This window comes from Glycine max, chromosome 1 (assembly GCF_000004515.6).
Source record: "Glycine max cultivar Williams 82 chromosome 1, Glycine_max_v4.0, whole genome shotgun sequence".
In the NCBI taxonomy this organism is placed as follows: domain Eukaryota; kingdom Viridiplantae; phylum Streptophyta; class Magnoliopsida; order Fabales; family Fabaceae; genus Glycine; species Glycine max.
Genome location: NC_016088.4, coordinates 8,501,727 through 8,517,451, shown reverse-complemented (window position 1 = coordinate 8,517,451; position 15,725 = coordinate 8,501,727). Strand labels below are relative to the sequence as shown.

The 15,725-nt window shown below is 34.5% G+C and overlaps 2 protein-coding genes across 2 annotated transcripts; one reads left to right on the top strand and one right to left on the bottom strand.

Moving 5' to 3' along the window:
- The first annotated feature begins 1,281 nt into the window (after positions 1 to 1,281).
- LOC100804606 (uncharacterized) lies at positions 1,282 to 3,567 on the top strand. The gene has a single exon (XM_006573094.4). It carries the CDS (start codon positions 1,539 to 1,541, stop codon positions 3,477 to 3,479), a length of 1,941 nt encoding a protein of 646 aa, XP_006573157.1. The 5' UTR covers positions 1,282 to 1,538; the 3' UTR covers positions 3,480 to 3,567.
- Positions 3,568 to 8,476: 4,909 nt separating this feature from the next.
- Positions 8,477 to 15,423, bottom strand: LOC100800891 (auxilin-like protein 1). Its single transcript, XM_041018086.1, has 7 exons — positions 14,925 to 15,423; positions 10,969 to 14,084; positions 10,744 to 10,841; positions 10,591 to 10,656; positions 10,434 to 10,523; positions 9,746 to 9,922; positions 8,477 to 8,788 (listed from the first exon to the last, which is right to left on the bottom strand). The coding sequence occupies exons 1-7, from the start codon at positions 15,275 to 15,277 to the stop codon at positions 8,753 to 8,755; spliced, it is 3,936 nt and encodes a 1,311-aa protein (XP_040874020.1). The 5' UTR covers positions 15,278 to 15,423; the 3' UTR covers positions 8,477 to 8,752.
- Positions 15,424 to 15,725: the final 302 nt, after the last annotated feature.

The following is a 15,725-nucleotide window of genomic DNA, read 5'->3' as shown; positions in this document are numbered from 1 at the left end:
AATTTTTTGAACTGATTTTATCCTTAATAAAAAGAATTTTGATAGTAAAGATTTAATGCCAAACTATAGCAATCAAATTGAGATTCTTCTAACAAATTTGCTAAGTTCTTATCTTAGATTTTCTTGATCTTGTTCTTTGACTTGATTAAATCCGTGATTATCAAGTAAACTTTTGACATCATCAAAACTTGCATGATATACATTCACAGTTACTATAAAATAGAAAAAATTAGCACACAATTTTCCTTTTTTTTTTAACAAAACACATGGTTTTTTTTTTCTTGTGTAAATTACCACTTGTTTCCCATCAGGTGTTAAAAAATTATACATGTTTTTTTTTTCTTTTTTAAAACCTACACATGTCTCACTCCTGTTTTTAAAACCTCTCCTAAATATCATCTAAACATTTGACGATAACAAATCATGCGCATTGACAATCTAATTAGAAAAGATTAAAATATATTTTTTTCTTCATAAATATAAAAGTGTTTGGAATTTACTACTACAAAAAAAAATTATTTATTACTCATACTCACATAATTTTAAATTTGTTACCTTTTGACTAAAAGCTAGGCTTTGGTACATCCGAACCTATACTCAGAATTTTAAATTTGTTGTAGAAAACTTGAAAAATCTAGCAATTTTTATAATAACATACACGTAGGTTCGGATGTACTGAATCCAAACATAGTTCAGAATATATAACCGATGTGAAAAATTTAAAAAGCTAACACTTTCTATAAGATTAAATGTACTCAAACCTTGTTATAGACTAAAAAGTAATAGATTTAAATTTTGTGAGGATGAAAAATTCACAAAAAAAATTATAATTACGAATTTTAAATATTTTCATATTTATGAGGACAAAAATATATTTTAGTCTTTTTTTAATCAAAATTGTCAATATGCATAATTTATTATGATCAAATATTTAAACTTTTAACACAAAGTTATTTAGACGATATTTAAAGAATTTATATAAATTTTAAAAATAATAAAAAGATATATATAATTTTTTTAAATATAAGGAGAAACATATATATATATATATATATATATATTAAAAATAGACATGGATAATTTTCTTAAACATGAGCAAGATGTCTGTAATTTTTTAAAGAAGAACACACGGTTTTCTTATTCATTAAGATTTACTCTAATTCTTAAAGCATATCATAAATGCCAAGTGCTGACTAATAAAATTCCTTTTTATATTACCCATAAAATATTTTTTCGTATCCCAAAACTGCTAACCCAGTCTTTTCTCACTCATAAAACTTGGTCCCCAAGCACAGTCACCTATAAACAGCCCACAAATCGTCCCCCCATTCTCCATGTAAACGCAAAACTCTTTCTTCTGTCTCCTACCCCTGCCTCATAGCCTCAGCTTCTGCCCCAAATTCACATCTTTTCCTTCCACAAATCAAACCTCCATCGCCAACAAAGCCCAAGCCCTTTGAACTCATTCTACCTTCCTTAAAAACACAAAATCCCCAAATTCACATCACTCATTCCCTTCCATTCCACGCCACAAAACAATGGCCACCCCCACCCTCATAGGCCCACCTGAACTCTACAATCCCTACCCCACCCAAACCCCAGCCCCAACCCCAACCCCAACCCCAACCCAACCCCAAACAGTCACAAGAACCACTCCAATTGACCCTTTCATAGATCAAATGGTGGTCAAATTCAACACCATGTCATCCCCACCACCCCCAAACATGACCCTAACAGAAAACATGTCTCCCACATTCTTCACAACGGGAAATCCATGTCTGGACTTCTTCTTCCACGTGGTCCCCGACACCCCACCAGAGACTATCCTCCAAAGACTCGAACTTGCCTGGGCCCTCAACCCCCTTACCGCCCTCAAACTCGTCTGCAACCTCCGCGGTGTCCGCGGCACTGGCAAGTCCGACCGTCAGAGCTTCTACCCCGCCGCCCTCTGGCTCCACCGCCGTCACCCCAAAACCCTCGCTGCCAACGTCTCCTCCCTCGCCGAATTTGGATACTTTAAGGATCTCCCTGAGATCCTCTACCTCCTTCTAGAAGGATCCGATGCCCGCAAGGTCCAAAAAGAAGCGTGGCAGAATCGCAAGAGAGGGGCTCACAATAACAAAAAGAAAAACCCTAGGACCCAGAAGATGCAGAAGGTGAAAACGAAATCTTTGGCCCAAAGGGTCAACGTAGAAAAGGAAAAGGAGTCTTCCGAGAAGGAGATTGCGCATGTTGCCAGAGAAGAGAAAAGGGTTGCACTGGCGAAGAAGCTTGTTGAACGTTATGCAAAAGACCCAGATTTTCGTTTCCTTCACGATCGTGTCTCTGATTACTTTGCTGAGTGTCTGAGGAAGGATCACGAGTTTTTGAAATCTGGGCTGGTGACAAAAGTCAGTCTTGCGGCGAAATGGTGTCCCTCTGTCGATTCCTCTTTCGATCGTCACACGTTGTTGTGTGAAACTATTGGCAAGAGGGTTTTTCCTCGTGATGAGTATAAGGAGTATGAGGGGGTTGAGGAGGCTTATTATGCTTACAGGGTTCGCGATCGGTTGAGGAAGGAGGTGTTGGTGCCTTTGAGGAAGGTGTTGGAGTTGCCTGAGGTGTTTATAGGAGCAAATCGTTGGGATTTGATTCCTTATAATAGGGTTGCTTCTGTTGCTATGAAATTTTATAAAGAGAAGTTTTTGAAGCATGATAAGGAGAGGTTTGAGGCTTACTTGGAGGATGTGAAGTCAGGGAAGAGTACCATTGCTGCTGGTGCTCTGCTTCCCCATCAGATTATAGGGTCTTTGAATGATGGGGATGGTGGGGATGTGGCTGAGTTGCAATGGAAGAGGATTGTGGATGATTTGTTGAAGAAGGGGAAGATGAAGAATTGTTTGGCTGTTTGTGACGTGTCTGGGAGTATGAGTGGGGTCCCCATGGAGGTTTCTGTCGCATTGGGGTTGTTGGTGTCTGAGTTGTGTGAGGAGCCTTGGAAGGGGAAGGTTGTAACTTTCAGTGAAAACCCTCAGCTTCATTTGATTGAAGGGGATGATCTCGGGTCCAAGACTGAATTTATTAGGAACATGGAGTGGGGGATGAACACTGATTTTCAGAAGGTGTTTGATCTCTTGTTGGAGGTGGCTGTGAGTGGGAATCTGAAGCCTGATCAGATGATCAAGAGGTTGTTTGTGTTTAGTGACATGGAGTTTGATCAAGCATCAGCAAACCCTTGGGAGACAGATTACCAAGCAATCACTAGAAAGTTTGGTGAGAAAGGGTTTGGTGATGCAGTGCCTCAGATAGTCTTTTGGAATCTGAGAGACTCAAAGGCTACCCCAGTGCCAGCCACTCAGAAAGGAGTGGCACTGCTTAGTGGGTTTTCTAAGAATTTGCTGACACTGTTCTTGGATAAGGAGGGGGAGCTGAGCCCTGAAGAAGCCATGGAAGCAGCTATTTCTGGCCCAGAATATCAGAAACTAGTTGTGCTGGATTAATTAGCTACTGTGGCGAGGGTTTTCTTTTTCTTTTTCTCCGATGCTAACTAAATAATTAAAGAAATGAAAATACAGCATATTTGATACACTTCTTTGTTTTATTAAGTTATTAGTCTCCGAGATCTCTATTCCTATCTTCCATAATATGTTTGCAATTTAATTTATAAGAGAACAAATAAATCATTTTAGCCTAAGAATAAGCTCCTATGTGGGGTATCCATATCCAAAATCATCAAAGCAGAAATAAATAATCTTGTAACATTCAGCTCTCTTTCCGCAGTAATTTTTTTTTAGAAAGGAGTTGCGTTATCTTGGTCATGGGGAATGATTTTATTTTTATTTCGGTTGAATATATATGCTGTGAAGTGGTTAGGGATCCACTCAATCGCAATTTCTCATTCAGAAGTTCTGTTGCCATAATTTTTTACCTTCTTCACAAACAAACAGGTGATATAAAGTAATTTATGCTGGTGTTCAAGTCATGTCCACAGATTAATTCATCCCTTGCAGCAAGTTTGTTGGTTAAGTAGAAGAATTAGAGAGGTGGAACAGAACCGCAAGGGTGAAATAAATCAAAATGACAATGAACAACCGTAAGGTAGGTGAACAATTGAATTATGAATTCTTTTCAAGAGGATAAGGTAAGCCGTCGCATATTTCTTTTAGGAGTAATTTTTTCCTTCCACAAGGTTGTCTCAGTTCTTTTCATCCCTCTGTTTTAATCTAAAGTATACCCTTGTAGATCAGTGTTTAGTAAAGCCCCGTCACATATTTGTATGTAAATATTGAGGAGTATCCTATATATGTCTTTAAACTTCCAACAGTAATGTTGCATTTGCACTTGCTGTTGTATTTTCACAAGATGATGGAGATGCTTCTGAGTTCCATTTAGTGATTACATTCATGTATCCATGGATATATCTTCAAACAATCAAACAAAAAAGGGACAATTATGTATTTAAAAAAGAAGAAAAGCGTAATGTATTAGGCTTAGGTTGCATGTGAAATGTGATTGTGATATTTAATTTGGTGAACTGTTGTGGTCAAGGTTCAAAGGATTTTTAGTGGCATCTATACTTGAAAAGATTTCTTTAAATCTGTTGCACGTGTTTTGTCTGGTTGGATCAAGCAATGTGTTAAGAATATTACTTCAATTGTAAATTAGTTTGATGATACAGATCAAAGGGAATGCAAGTAAGGAATTTATTTAATGGGACTTTGGACGTTGCATTGATGTATCAATTTTTTTTAAAATTTGTTAGTTTTATTAGTGAGAAAATTTTGAACTCCCAACGTCTTCTTCTTTTCTTTTTCTTTCAACGGGTTTATTGGTAATAATAATTACTTTTAGAAAATACCATTTATAATTTTCTCCATAGGTAGTTGTTAAAGTGCGTGTATGATTTTTAATTTTGGGACGCAAGAAATCACGTCAAATGAGAAGTAGTTTTCAATAGCTTCTACGAGCGTGCTTGTTTTGACGTTACAAATTCACGTTAATACATTATCAAAAAAAAAAAAATACACTAATACTCAATTCCACGTCAAAATTTTGAAAATGATGCAAAAACAACACCTAGCTGCTCTGGATTGACCTGAGACAACCAAATATCTACAGGAAATTTGACGTGAAAAAGAAGGATTGAGGGTAAAAAATACATATTCAAAACTGATTTAAAATTTAAAATTCAATCTTAAATTTTAAATTAAAATATAAATTTGAAAAGGAAAAAAAATTATGTGCTAAAATTATAAAGTAAATTATGCCGTTAAATAACAAATCAATCATGTAATATAAGTTCATTAACTTTTATAATAATATTTTAAAAGAAGTGCAACAAGTAATTTTGAGGGTGCATTAAATAATTGCCCTCTCTGTCATTCTTGTCACTGGTTTTAAGTGTACTACTAGTTCAAGATTCTTTGAAGTCCATTGATGCATTGGTTTGAAAGTTATACCGTTTCTCAATTAATATGTAAAGCCTATCCTATGTTTGAGATGTGTCATAGTTGCTCGTAGTTTTCTGCTAATCACTTTCAAGTTCATTATCAAGGAACAAGGACTGCAACAAATTTAAGTGCAGGGTGTCAAACTACATTACTTGTAGAGTAACTGAATATTTCGTTTACTGGTTTGAGAATTGAAAGTGTCAAATATTGTGATGGCCAATAACCCTTGCTAGAAAATGATTCAATTGCGTATGGTTGTGTATCAATTTGAGTAGTTCATTTATTTGCTCAATCAATTATTTTTGTATATGAACGTGGGGATCTTCGATTGGGGAAGTGGGGAGCGCATCTATCACTTTGAAATGATGTGAACAACTTGTTAGTGGTTTAGTAACCAAGAAGTATTTAGAGCTTTTTATTAAATGATAGCAACAATTTTCTTCCTAATAAACCACACATAATTGTTTTCCCACCTCTAGGACCAGTATACAAACCTTTAAAGTGTGTTTGATTATGAAGAAATAAATGGAGAGAATGAAAGAGAATAGACAGAAGAGAAATAAAATAAAAATGATAATGATTTAATTAAAAAATAGAATAAAAAAGAAGATAAATATTTAAATTAATGTGATAAGTAAGAAAATAAGAGAGATTAATATTATATAAAAATATATTATTATTATTATAATTATTGTTATTTATTTTTATTATTAATAGTATCATAATATATTCTTATTGTTATTATTTACTTTTATTTTTATTAATATGATTTATTATTATTATAATAGAAGACGTGAGAAAGAAATGGGGAGTGGTGATGGCATGCCCAAAACACAAACGGACAAAGGATGTAAAATTTGGCACATTTATGCTCACTATGGGTCCCATCAGTTTTTTTAAAAATTTCCATCCTCTTCAGTACATCCAAACCGCGCATATTTTCCAAAATCTTCGCAAATGATCACTCTCTTCGTTCCTTGTCTCCTCTTCCGTGGTTTTAAACCACTCCTTAGTAAACCAAAAGAAGGCAGGGGAGAAAGGAAAGCAAGTCTACACATTACGTATTCAAGAAAAATTACGTTGTTTAACTATAATAATTATAGTTTATTATATCATACAAGTTAATTTTTAAATATTATCAATTTTCTATAATAAAGGTTATTAGTAAGATTAAGATTAAGTTTCTTAGACAAGTGGATATTTGTTTTAGCATCTTGATATAAGTTTTTTTATAGTAGAGAGACTTTTGATTTTCTCTAGCTGCGGGTATGTTTCGTTTATTTTTATATCATTTTGGATTTAATATAATTTATATTTTTATATCACTCTTTACAGCCTCCCAAAATTCTTCAGAAACTGTCTTCCTATTCTTGCTATCGACGCTTCTCTGCTTGAAGGGCAAGTAATCAGCATGTCAAACTTCAAATAATTTTTTAAAAGTCAAATCCCGAGTTCCATTCCAGAAGAAAGTGGAATCCACAACATTTCAGGAGGAAACGATAAGACTAAACAAAAAACAAAATCTTATTTAGTTAGTCTTTTGTGCCAGTCTAATGCTTAAATACTAAATAAACTTGAGAAAGAATGAAAAGTTTTAACTGTAATTATATTTTAAATAAGATAGTAAGATTATTTTTTAAATAAAAAGATATAGTTATGCATAAAAAAATTACCTAAAAGAATAGAAATAAACATTAATTTTAATAAATTTATGTTTATTATCATTTAGAATGTAAACATACTTATTTATTTCAAATAAACTAAAATGATAATTACAAAATTACAAAATTTTAAAAAAAAATTAATATATAATTACTTTATAAATTTATTTAAGTCTATTATACTTTCATTTAGAATATATATATATATATATATATATATATATATATATATATATATATATATATATATATATATATATATTGATTTATTAAAAAAAAGAGTGATTTTTTTAGATATTTAGTTTTATTATTTATATATATATTATTTAATTTATTTTAAAATTTACAATAATATAAAATATCCAAAGAAAATTACTTGATGAAGTTAGTTGAAATTTTATTAGAAGAAATCTCTTATTTAATGTTTAATATTATATCATATTTTAGTTTTATGTTAATTTTTGGAATATTTTATACAATAGAGAATTATTAACATCTAGGGGTGTTCGCGGTGCGATTTGGGCAGTTTTTCTCAAAATTATGTCTGAATCAAACAATAAATTAACATGCAGTTTAGATTTTTAAAAAAATAAAATCCAAACCAATCTATGCGGTGCGATTTGGGCGATTTTTTCAGTTTTTTTTAAATTACAAAATCTTGTTTATAATCATAATAAAAATGAACATATTGTAGATCTAAATATTTCTTAAGAAAATAAAGTATAAAAATATAAAACAGTCAAATAATTCATAAAAATTTGCTACAACAATCATTCAAGTAAAACATATGAAACCGAAATAAGTGAAACACAACACAGAAATAAGTGAAACATAAATAGTGAAACTGAAACACAATCCATACCTAATAGGTAATGTCACACGTACTAAAATAAAAATTAAAAAATATATATAATATATAAATATGCAATTTGGTTCGATTTAGATTTTCAGCTAGAAACCGAAACCGAACCAAACCGCTCGATTTCTATAAAAAAAACCAAACTTATCCAAAAACTCACGATTTGATTTGAATTTTGGTTTTTTTTTAGGGTTTACGATTTTCCGTTTGGATTAATTCGGTTTTGAACACCTCTACTAACATCCAATGAGAACGTACTCACATTTTTGTCCAAAATAAAAATTACTAGCATTTTCATCCAACTGAACATGACTGACATTTAAATCCAATAATAATAACTTCTTGATATTTTCGTCCAATCTATTCAGCATGCATAACCACGTTAGCAATCAATTTTATAATAAATTCATTCCTTTGTGCAACATAAGCTATTTTCTTAACAAACAAAATTAACAACCAAATAAATTTATTATACTTTTTTACATTTTCAGAAACTAAATTTTAAATCTTAATCTTTTAGGAATGAATTTGTCAACAATTTACGGGGATTAAAATTACTATTTAAAATTATGTTGGATCTCACCTCTTTTTCTCTATTTTAATTCAAATATTTTTTCTTATTTTTCTTCTATTTTTTTCTCTTCTGCACAAGTAAACCCACCGTAAAGTTTCACTTGCACTTGCAGCCCATATATTGACTGATTTCTTTGAGCCTACTTTTCATACAAATAATAATAAATAAATAAACTTGAATCGTCGCAACCGCGCGCGCATTGCCATCATATAGCGCAACAGTGTACTGCTTATCGTTCTTCCATGTTAAATCTGTTCCAAGCTTCCTGGGGACAGTTAAACAAAAAATCAGATGAAAGCGAGGAGTATTAATATTAGATTCAAATACTAAAATGACACTTATTAAGGGTAATGATGAAAAAAACAATTAATATTACATTAAAAAACCAAATATAACACTTATTTTGAGACAAATTTTTATTCCAAATGAGACACTTATTTTGGGAGAGGGAATATACTTTATTTTCACATGTACATTTTTTTATGAGATGATTTTATTAAATTTGATATGATTAAAAGGATGTTAGATGTAATTAATATTTTCATTATTTATAATTATAATTCACTAATTTTGGTAGCCAGATAGTGTTAGTTACAAAAATTAGATTTTGAACAAGAATGCTTTCATATTTTCGGCAAAACAAATGAAAATACTGTCAATAGTAATTTTGTTCAACAAAATTTATTTTATGATATATAATAACGAGTTCATATATTAAATGGATATGGATGGATGGAATTGTAATTTATTTTTTCAAAAATGTTATTTCCAAACACTAGAATCTCACATCAATAGAGTGAATAGACAATTTAGTCCTTGAGATTGTACCCATTTTGCATATTAGTCCCTAACTTAATGTTAAATGCAAAATAGTCCCTATCTTTGGATAGGTGTTGCAAAATAGTCATTTCCTTCAATTTTAAAGTAACGCTGTTAGTGAGGTCAATTTTAATGTCACATGGACTATCTAACGTGATACTAAAGGATGACGTGGCATGACACATAGACGTGCCTCTTAAAAGATGCCACGTCATTTGATGATAACAAAACGAGTAAACAGGCGATTTAATCCTGACTTTGTATCCCTATTACATATTAGTCTCTAACTTAATGAAAATCCAAAATAGTCCCTATCTTTAGGTAAGTGTATATTATGATTGTAGGTTGTGAATATAGTATCAGTAGAATGGTTTAGAACTTAAAAGAACAAATGAGGTCAAACCTTTAGAAGATCAAAAACCTTCTCGCAAATGTACTTTTGTTGAATGCTTGCCCCCCGCTGCTGCAGCTTGTCAGGATGCACAAATAGAGTAGCTTTACGATAAGCTTTCTTTACAGCAGTGGAGGTTACTATATCTGTCAAAGGAATCGGTTGCCAACCACTATCGGGGCCAAGGATCTGCAGAACACAATTTTGAAACATAATTTCCTAAGCAAAATGGCTCCATCGCACAACGGAAAATGATAAAACTAGAAGGCATAGTACTAAAAGAAGTAACTGTTTTTGGAGCTAATGCAAGCCAACATCTGGTTGTATTTCACAAAAAGTGCATTTTTGTTCGGTAATCCATTCACGTGTATTTTCTCTATTTCAATTAAAAAAAAATTCAAATCACGATTACAGGTAAAATTAACACTTCCACAAGGTCAGCCTAGTTATCCAACATTACAGATTAGTAGGTAAAAGTACTTTTATTCCCACATAAGTTCGCTTGAGTTTTAAAATAACATAGCACTTTTGAAAATGATATATTTTCATGTCTTTATTTTCCCTAGTTTACAGTGATTAGATTCAAGAGATTAAGGAAGAAAAAAAAGATCCATGGCAAGTTCATATCTATCTATCAAGGCAAAACAATCTCAACAAATGCACTGCGCAGACTAAACATATTTAGGATGTTTACACATACATATTGTAATGTTGAAAGCAATGCCCTCAAGTTTCCTGTCTTCCCACTTGACCACCTTTTAACATCAGCATCAAGAGATTCTGCTACCCTCTGTAGAAATAAGATTTTGTAAGACAATGTGAAACTTGTGAACTGCAAACTTTGATAAGAAACTTACATTTCTCTCCTCTTGCTCCTTCTGCACAAGGCAGTCACGCATATTCTTTTCTGCAAGAGCCTTTGCCTGCATAGTCCAAAACAAAGAATGAACAAACCATTTGACATATTAACAAATCTGTACAAAAAAATTTAGCAAAACCAGGAACCATACCACACGTTCCCCTATTCTCTGATGCCTCTCAAACCTAGCTTTACATCTCTGAGCAGAATCACCATTAGCTCCATCAGATACATCAGTAGAATCACGAACTTCAGGAAAATACAATTTGTACAGAATCAATAAAAATTTTAAACAGAAAGTACTGTAATAAAGAATCAATGAAACAAGAAAAATATAAGGTCAGCTATAGAACTAGCAGAACATAACATCACATACCACCATAGCTGAAAGATTTTGAATGGAAGTTATGCTTTATTCCATTATCACGGGAAGCCCCAAATCCTGCAACAGATTTATTTCTTGCATCAGAGGCAGCTCTCTCAGAGAGTGCCCTTTCTATGGCACGTGCCCGTGCCTCTGCGGTTGCTCTCTCCACCGCGGCACGTTCGGCTTTAAGTTTTGCTTCCATAGCAGCCTTCTCAGCTGGTGTCTTCTCATTTGCCTGACTAGTGGTTTTTCCTAGCCTTTCTCGCCCATCAGAAATGTTTTTCTGACGTGCTTCTGCTGCAGCTCTCTCTAGAGTCGCCCTTTCTTTGGCATCAGCAAATGCCCTTTCACGTGCTTCACGAATTGCTCTTTCTACTGCTAATTTTTCCTTTTCTCTTTCTCTTTTCTTCTCTTTTGCTTCATTGAGTTTTTTGAGGTGTTCCTTTTCCTGCTCTTCCTTATGCAAGTTACCATTTGCTTCCTTATCTTCCATTGTTACAGATGCTTGATTACTCTCCCTTAGATTGCTATGACTTGATTCAACCTCCTCTTCTTTGAAAGGACTTGATTTCCAATCTGATGTACAAGGTATCTGAGATTCTTCTATATTGTGTTCATTGTCAAACAAATTTTCCTCATTAGAAGAATTAGACTGATTCTCATCTACCTCTTCATTTAATGCAACCCTCGTCTCCAATGCATCCTTGCAGATTTCTGCAGACTCAGGAGTTATGTCTTCAACAAGCATTTCCAGATTGCAGTCATTTTCTGACTTTTCCCAGCACTGATCTTGATTTTGCCCATCATTTATGTCAGTGTCACCAATACTTGTAGCATTACCTTCGGTGGTCTCAGTTTCAAATATATTTGGCATTTGATTGAATGCCCCATTGACTTCAAGGGCAATTTGAATGAAGGAAGAAGTCTCACCTGCATCATGTTTCTCATGGAAATCGTTTGTCTCCTGAACAGGGTCTGTTTCTTCATATCTCTCTTGATGTTGAAATGAAGCATTACTTGCTAGAATTGTATCATCCTGCACATCACATGAATGAACCTCTGGATTTACTTCCAGAGTTTCCACATTTTCAATAATTGTATCAGCTACCTGAGTTTTGTTCAACTTCTCAGTTTCATCTGGATCATAGCTTGAACTGGTTTCTGTAGACTTGCCAGCCTCCTCAGCTTTTACATCCTCACGACTAGGATCAGATTGAGTCCCTCTAATTACCTCAGTTGGCTCCTCGCCATACAATGTATCATCAGTGGCTTCTCTCTGACAAGAATGTTCGGTCTCTTGATTGATATCAAGAAAACCAGAATCATTCCTTTTCTTTCTATCCTCCAAACACCCCAAGTTTTCTATGTCTTCATCTGTACTTACGAAATCTGAGCCATGTTGACTGTGCACACTCTCATTGTTAAGTGGCTCCAGAATCTCTGTCAATTCACATTCTTCCAGCTCATTGGACACTGCAACTCTATCCTCACTTCCTTTTTGCTCTTGGGTAATGTTCTTCTCAACCTCTCCCAGTTCCTGAGCGGCTCTCAAATTTATTTTGCATTCTTCCAGCTCATTGGACACAGCAACTCTATCCTCACTTCCTTTTTGCTCTTGGGTAATGTTCTTCTCAACCTCTCCCAGTTCCTGAGCAGCTCTCAAATTTATTTTGCATTCTTCCAGCTCAAAGGACCCTTCAAATTTGTTGCCATCTTCTTCTGGCTTACAAGCAACTTTTTTCCCATTTCTTGTTATTAACCCTTGCCCACCAAGGTTGCTTTCATAGTCTTCAAGTTCATAAAAAGATGTAGCCTTATCCTCAACTTCCCCAGTTTCATTAAACTTCAAACTCTTGTCCATTGTTCCACATTCAAGTGTCTCTTGAACTAGTTTTGTTTCATCTACTACTTCTTGACACCTATGTCTAGTTTCCTGGACAAGTTCTTCACACACACTTGCTTCATTATTCCTCAGCCCCCAATATTTCGTAACAATTTCTATTGTTTGATCAGGTCCTTCTGGTTTATCAGTGGCATTCTTATCCGTGTTTTTAACGTACAGCTCTTTCTTGTTATTTTCTGCCTGTTTAAGCTCAAGAATTTTTCCTTTATGATTCGCTTCTTTCTGTTCAACCTCTTTCTCATATTTCACTTGAGTTGATTTCAATTTCTTCTGTGCTTTTTGTACAGCTACTTTAGCAACACTTGTTTCTTTTGCCCCCAGATCTGGCCTCACTTGCTCTATTCTCATTGTTGACTTCCCTACCTCAGAAGAAGCATTTTGAAAAGCATCCATTTCTCTAAATGTTTGCCTTGTATCAATTTTCTTTGTTTTATATGTGACTTTAGCCTCTTTTTTTCTCTCAGCTTTCAATTCAATGTTAGACTTTTGTTTGACACGATCAGGAAAACCTTCTTTCTTTCTTCTCATCAACTCTTTTGCAACCTTCATTCTTACTTGAGCCTCATCCATTGCCTTTCTTAAAGCAGCTACAGAAGCAGCTACCTCTGAATTTAAGTCTACCATGTCATCTAAGTATGAAGGCGAATCAGCACCAGCAACACCTTCGGATGAGCTACTTTTAGATGCCTGGCATTTGGTTGGCATTGATTTCATAGCTTCACTGTTACCTTCTGTAGTCTCGGATAGAGGAACTTTGACATAATGTGTTCCATTACTTCCATTGCTAATCTCACATGCATCAAAAAACAGATCAATAGAATCGGATCTACTTGTAACTTTCACTCCATTGTTGGAAGACTGTTTCTTAGAATTATCAGGTGAAGCACCAGTAAATGATTTAGTAGAATGTGCAGCTTCTTTTTTCCCCTCATTGCCATGACTACCAGAACAAGTAGTATCCTGTGCTACTGGTATAGACTTATTAGCCCTGTTCATCTTCACCGGATTGACTTCTTCAATTAATTGAGTGTAAGCAGGGACAGCACGGAGTTGAGCAATATGTGTCGTCCCATTTGTTCCATTTTCGCTTCCTTGGTTAACTTTGTGATATGACATATTGATCCTTCTGGTATCATTAGATGACCATGATGCCACTGGAATTTCCTTTGAACAATTAGTTTGATCTTCCCTGGAAGATTGGTTTTCTCCTTTGACCTTGCTCCTACAGAATAATAAATGACAGGAAAATCACTTATGTTAACATCAGCATCCTAAGCAGCCTACGAGAACTTAGTTATCAATGCTACAAAATTGGTTTGCATGATAAAGTAATTTTCCAAAAGATCTCTATCCTTCCACAAAGATCAATTTATGAATCTGCCTAATATTCACAATCACAACCCAAGCCCCTTCTTGGGAATTTTTGCTAAATATTGTACAAATGTGTACCTTTTTTGGTACAATACAGGCATAAATTTCACCTATATGTGAACAAAAAAACCCTATTAGTAAGAGAGTAATGTCATACACTAGGTGTCATTTGCAACTAAAAACTCATCCATGTATTTCAAGTAGTACTTGAGAAGTTATGTAGATCTCGATTCCCAGGTCCAATTCCAAATATTAAAATTAAAATCGTATTGTATTTGAAACCTTAACCTACAAGATCTCTCCTCCACTGGTAAAGTACAATAACAGCAATGCCGAAGAAGGGGATCAACAAGTTCCGCGAAACAGTAGATTTTCATTGATTCGTTCTTTCTTTTTTTAAAGAAAAGTGACAAAAAAAAAGTAATGTATTATTACTTTGCTGTCCACTTACTAACTCGAGCGCATAACGATAACACAAATAATTAATAATTAACTAATAAATAAAAAGAGCAAAAGCAAAAGCAGCTTCTCCTTTCTCCAACTCACATGACTGATATAGTTAAGTTCAAATAACAAACATTCTCGAATAATCCAATCTGTATTTCAAGCAAAAACACATGCACACTCAATATCTCAAGTCACATTAAGTTAAAACCCTAATGAAAAAAAAAAACTCAGGAAGCAAACTCACCTTGCTCTGAAGCTATTTTTCTTCTTAGGCTCAGCAACAAGCTCCGGGAAAGGCACCGCAGCAGCGCCTAGATTCTCAAGCCCGCCGAAGACATTTGAGTAATCGAACTTGGAGTACCGAACGTCGTTGTTTTTTCTATTGTTGAGCTCCGGAAGTTCGAGGATCGGAATGGACGTTCCAGCAGCAGCGCAGAAAATCTCGCGGTAGTCGTCGAACTGAGAGGAGAATTTTGGAGTGTGGAGCTTGATAGGAGTGGCGAAGACGCCGTCATACGCGGATCTTCCGGAGACGCCGTAGCCACTGCCGTTTGAGAGCTTCTTCGTGAAAGTTGTGGTGGCAACTGTGAACTCCATGGCGGCGACACGAAGACGGTGTCGAAGTTCTTCTCCTTCTTCTTGCTTACGTTCAGCAAGAGTCAGAGAGACACCGAAAAGAAAAAAAAAAAATGGTGAGAGAAAAAAAAATGTAGTAAAAGTCTTTTGCAACGGAATGAGGGGGGAAATCGCGGTCTATCTAACCGTTAAAAAAACACAATCAACGTGTGTGCACGTACTTGCAACCGGTTGTTTCGGTCTTTAATTCGTAGCTGTTCTCCTCTGACTCTGGGCGGTTGATAAATCATAAACGGGAGTTCCACGGGTGACTGCAAGAACCCGTAAATATCATAATTAATATAAATATAAATATTAAAAAAAAGGATTTGTCTCCTGTGTTGTCGTTCTGCTTGGGAATAGTTCAGTCCAATCAGCATTTCAGTGATACCAAAATAGTAAATATAAGGTCATTAAGGATTGGTTTGGT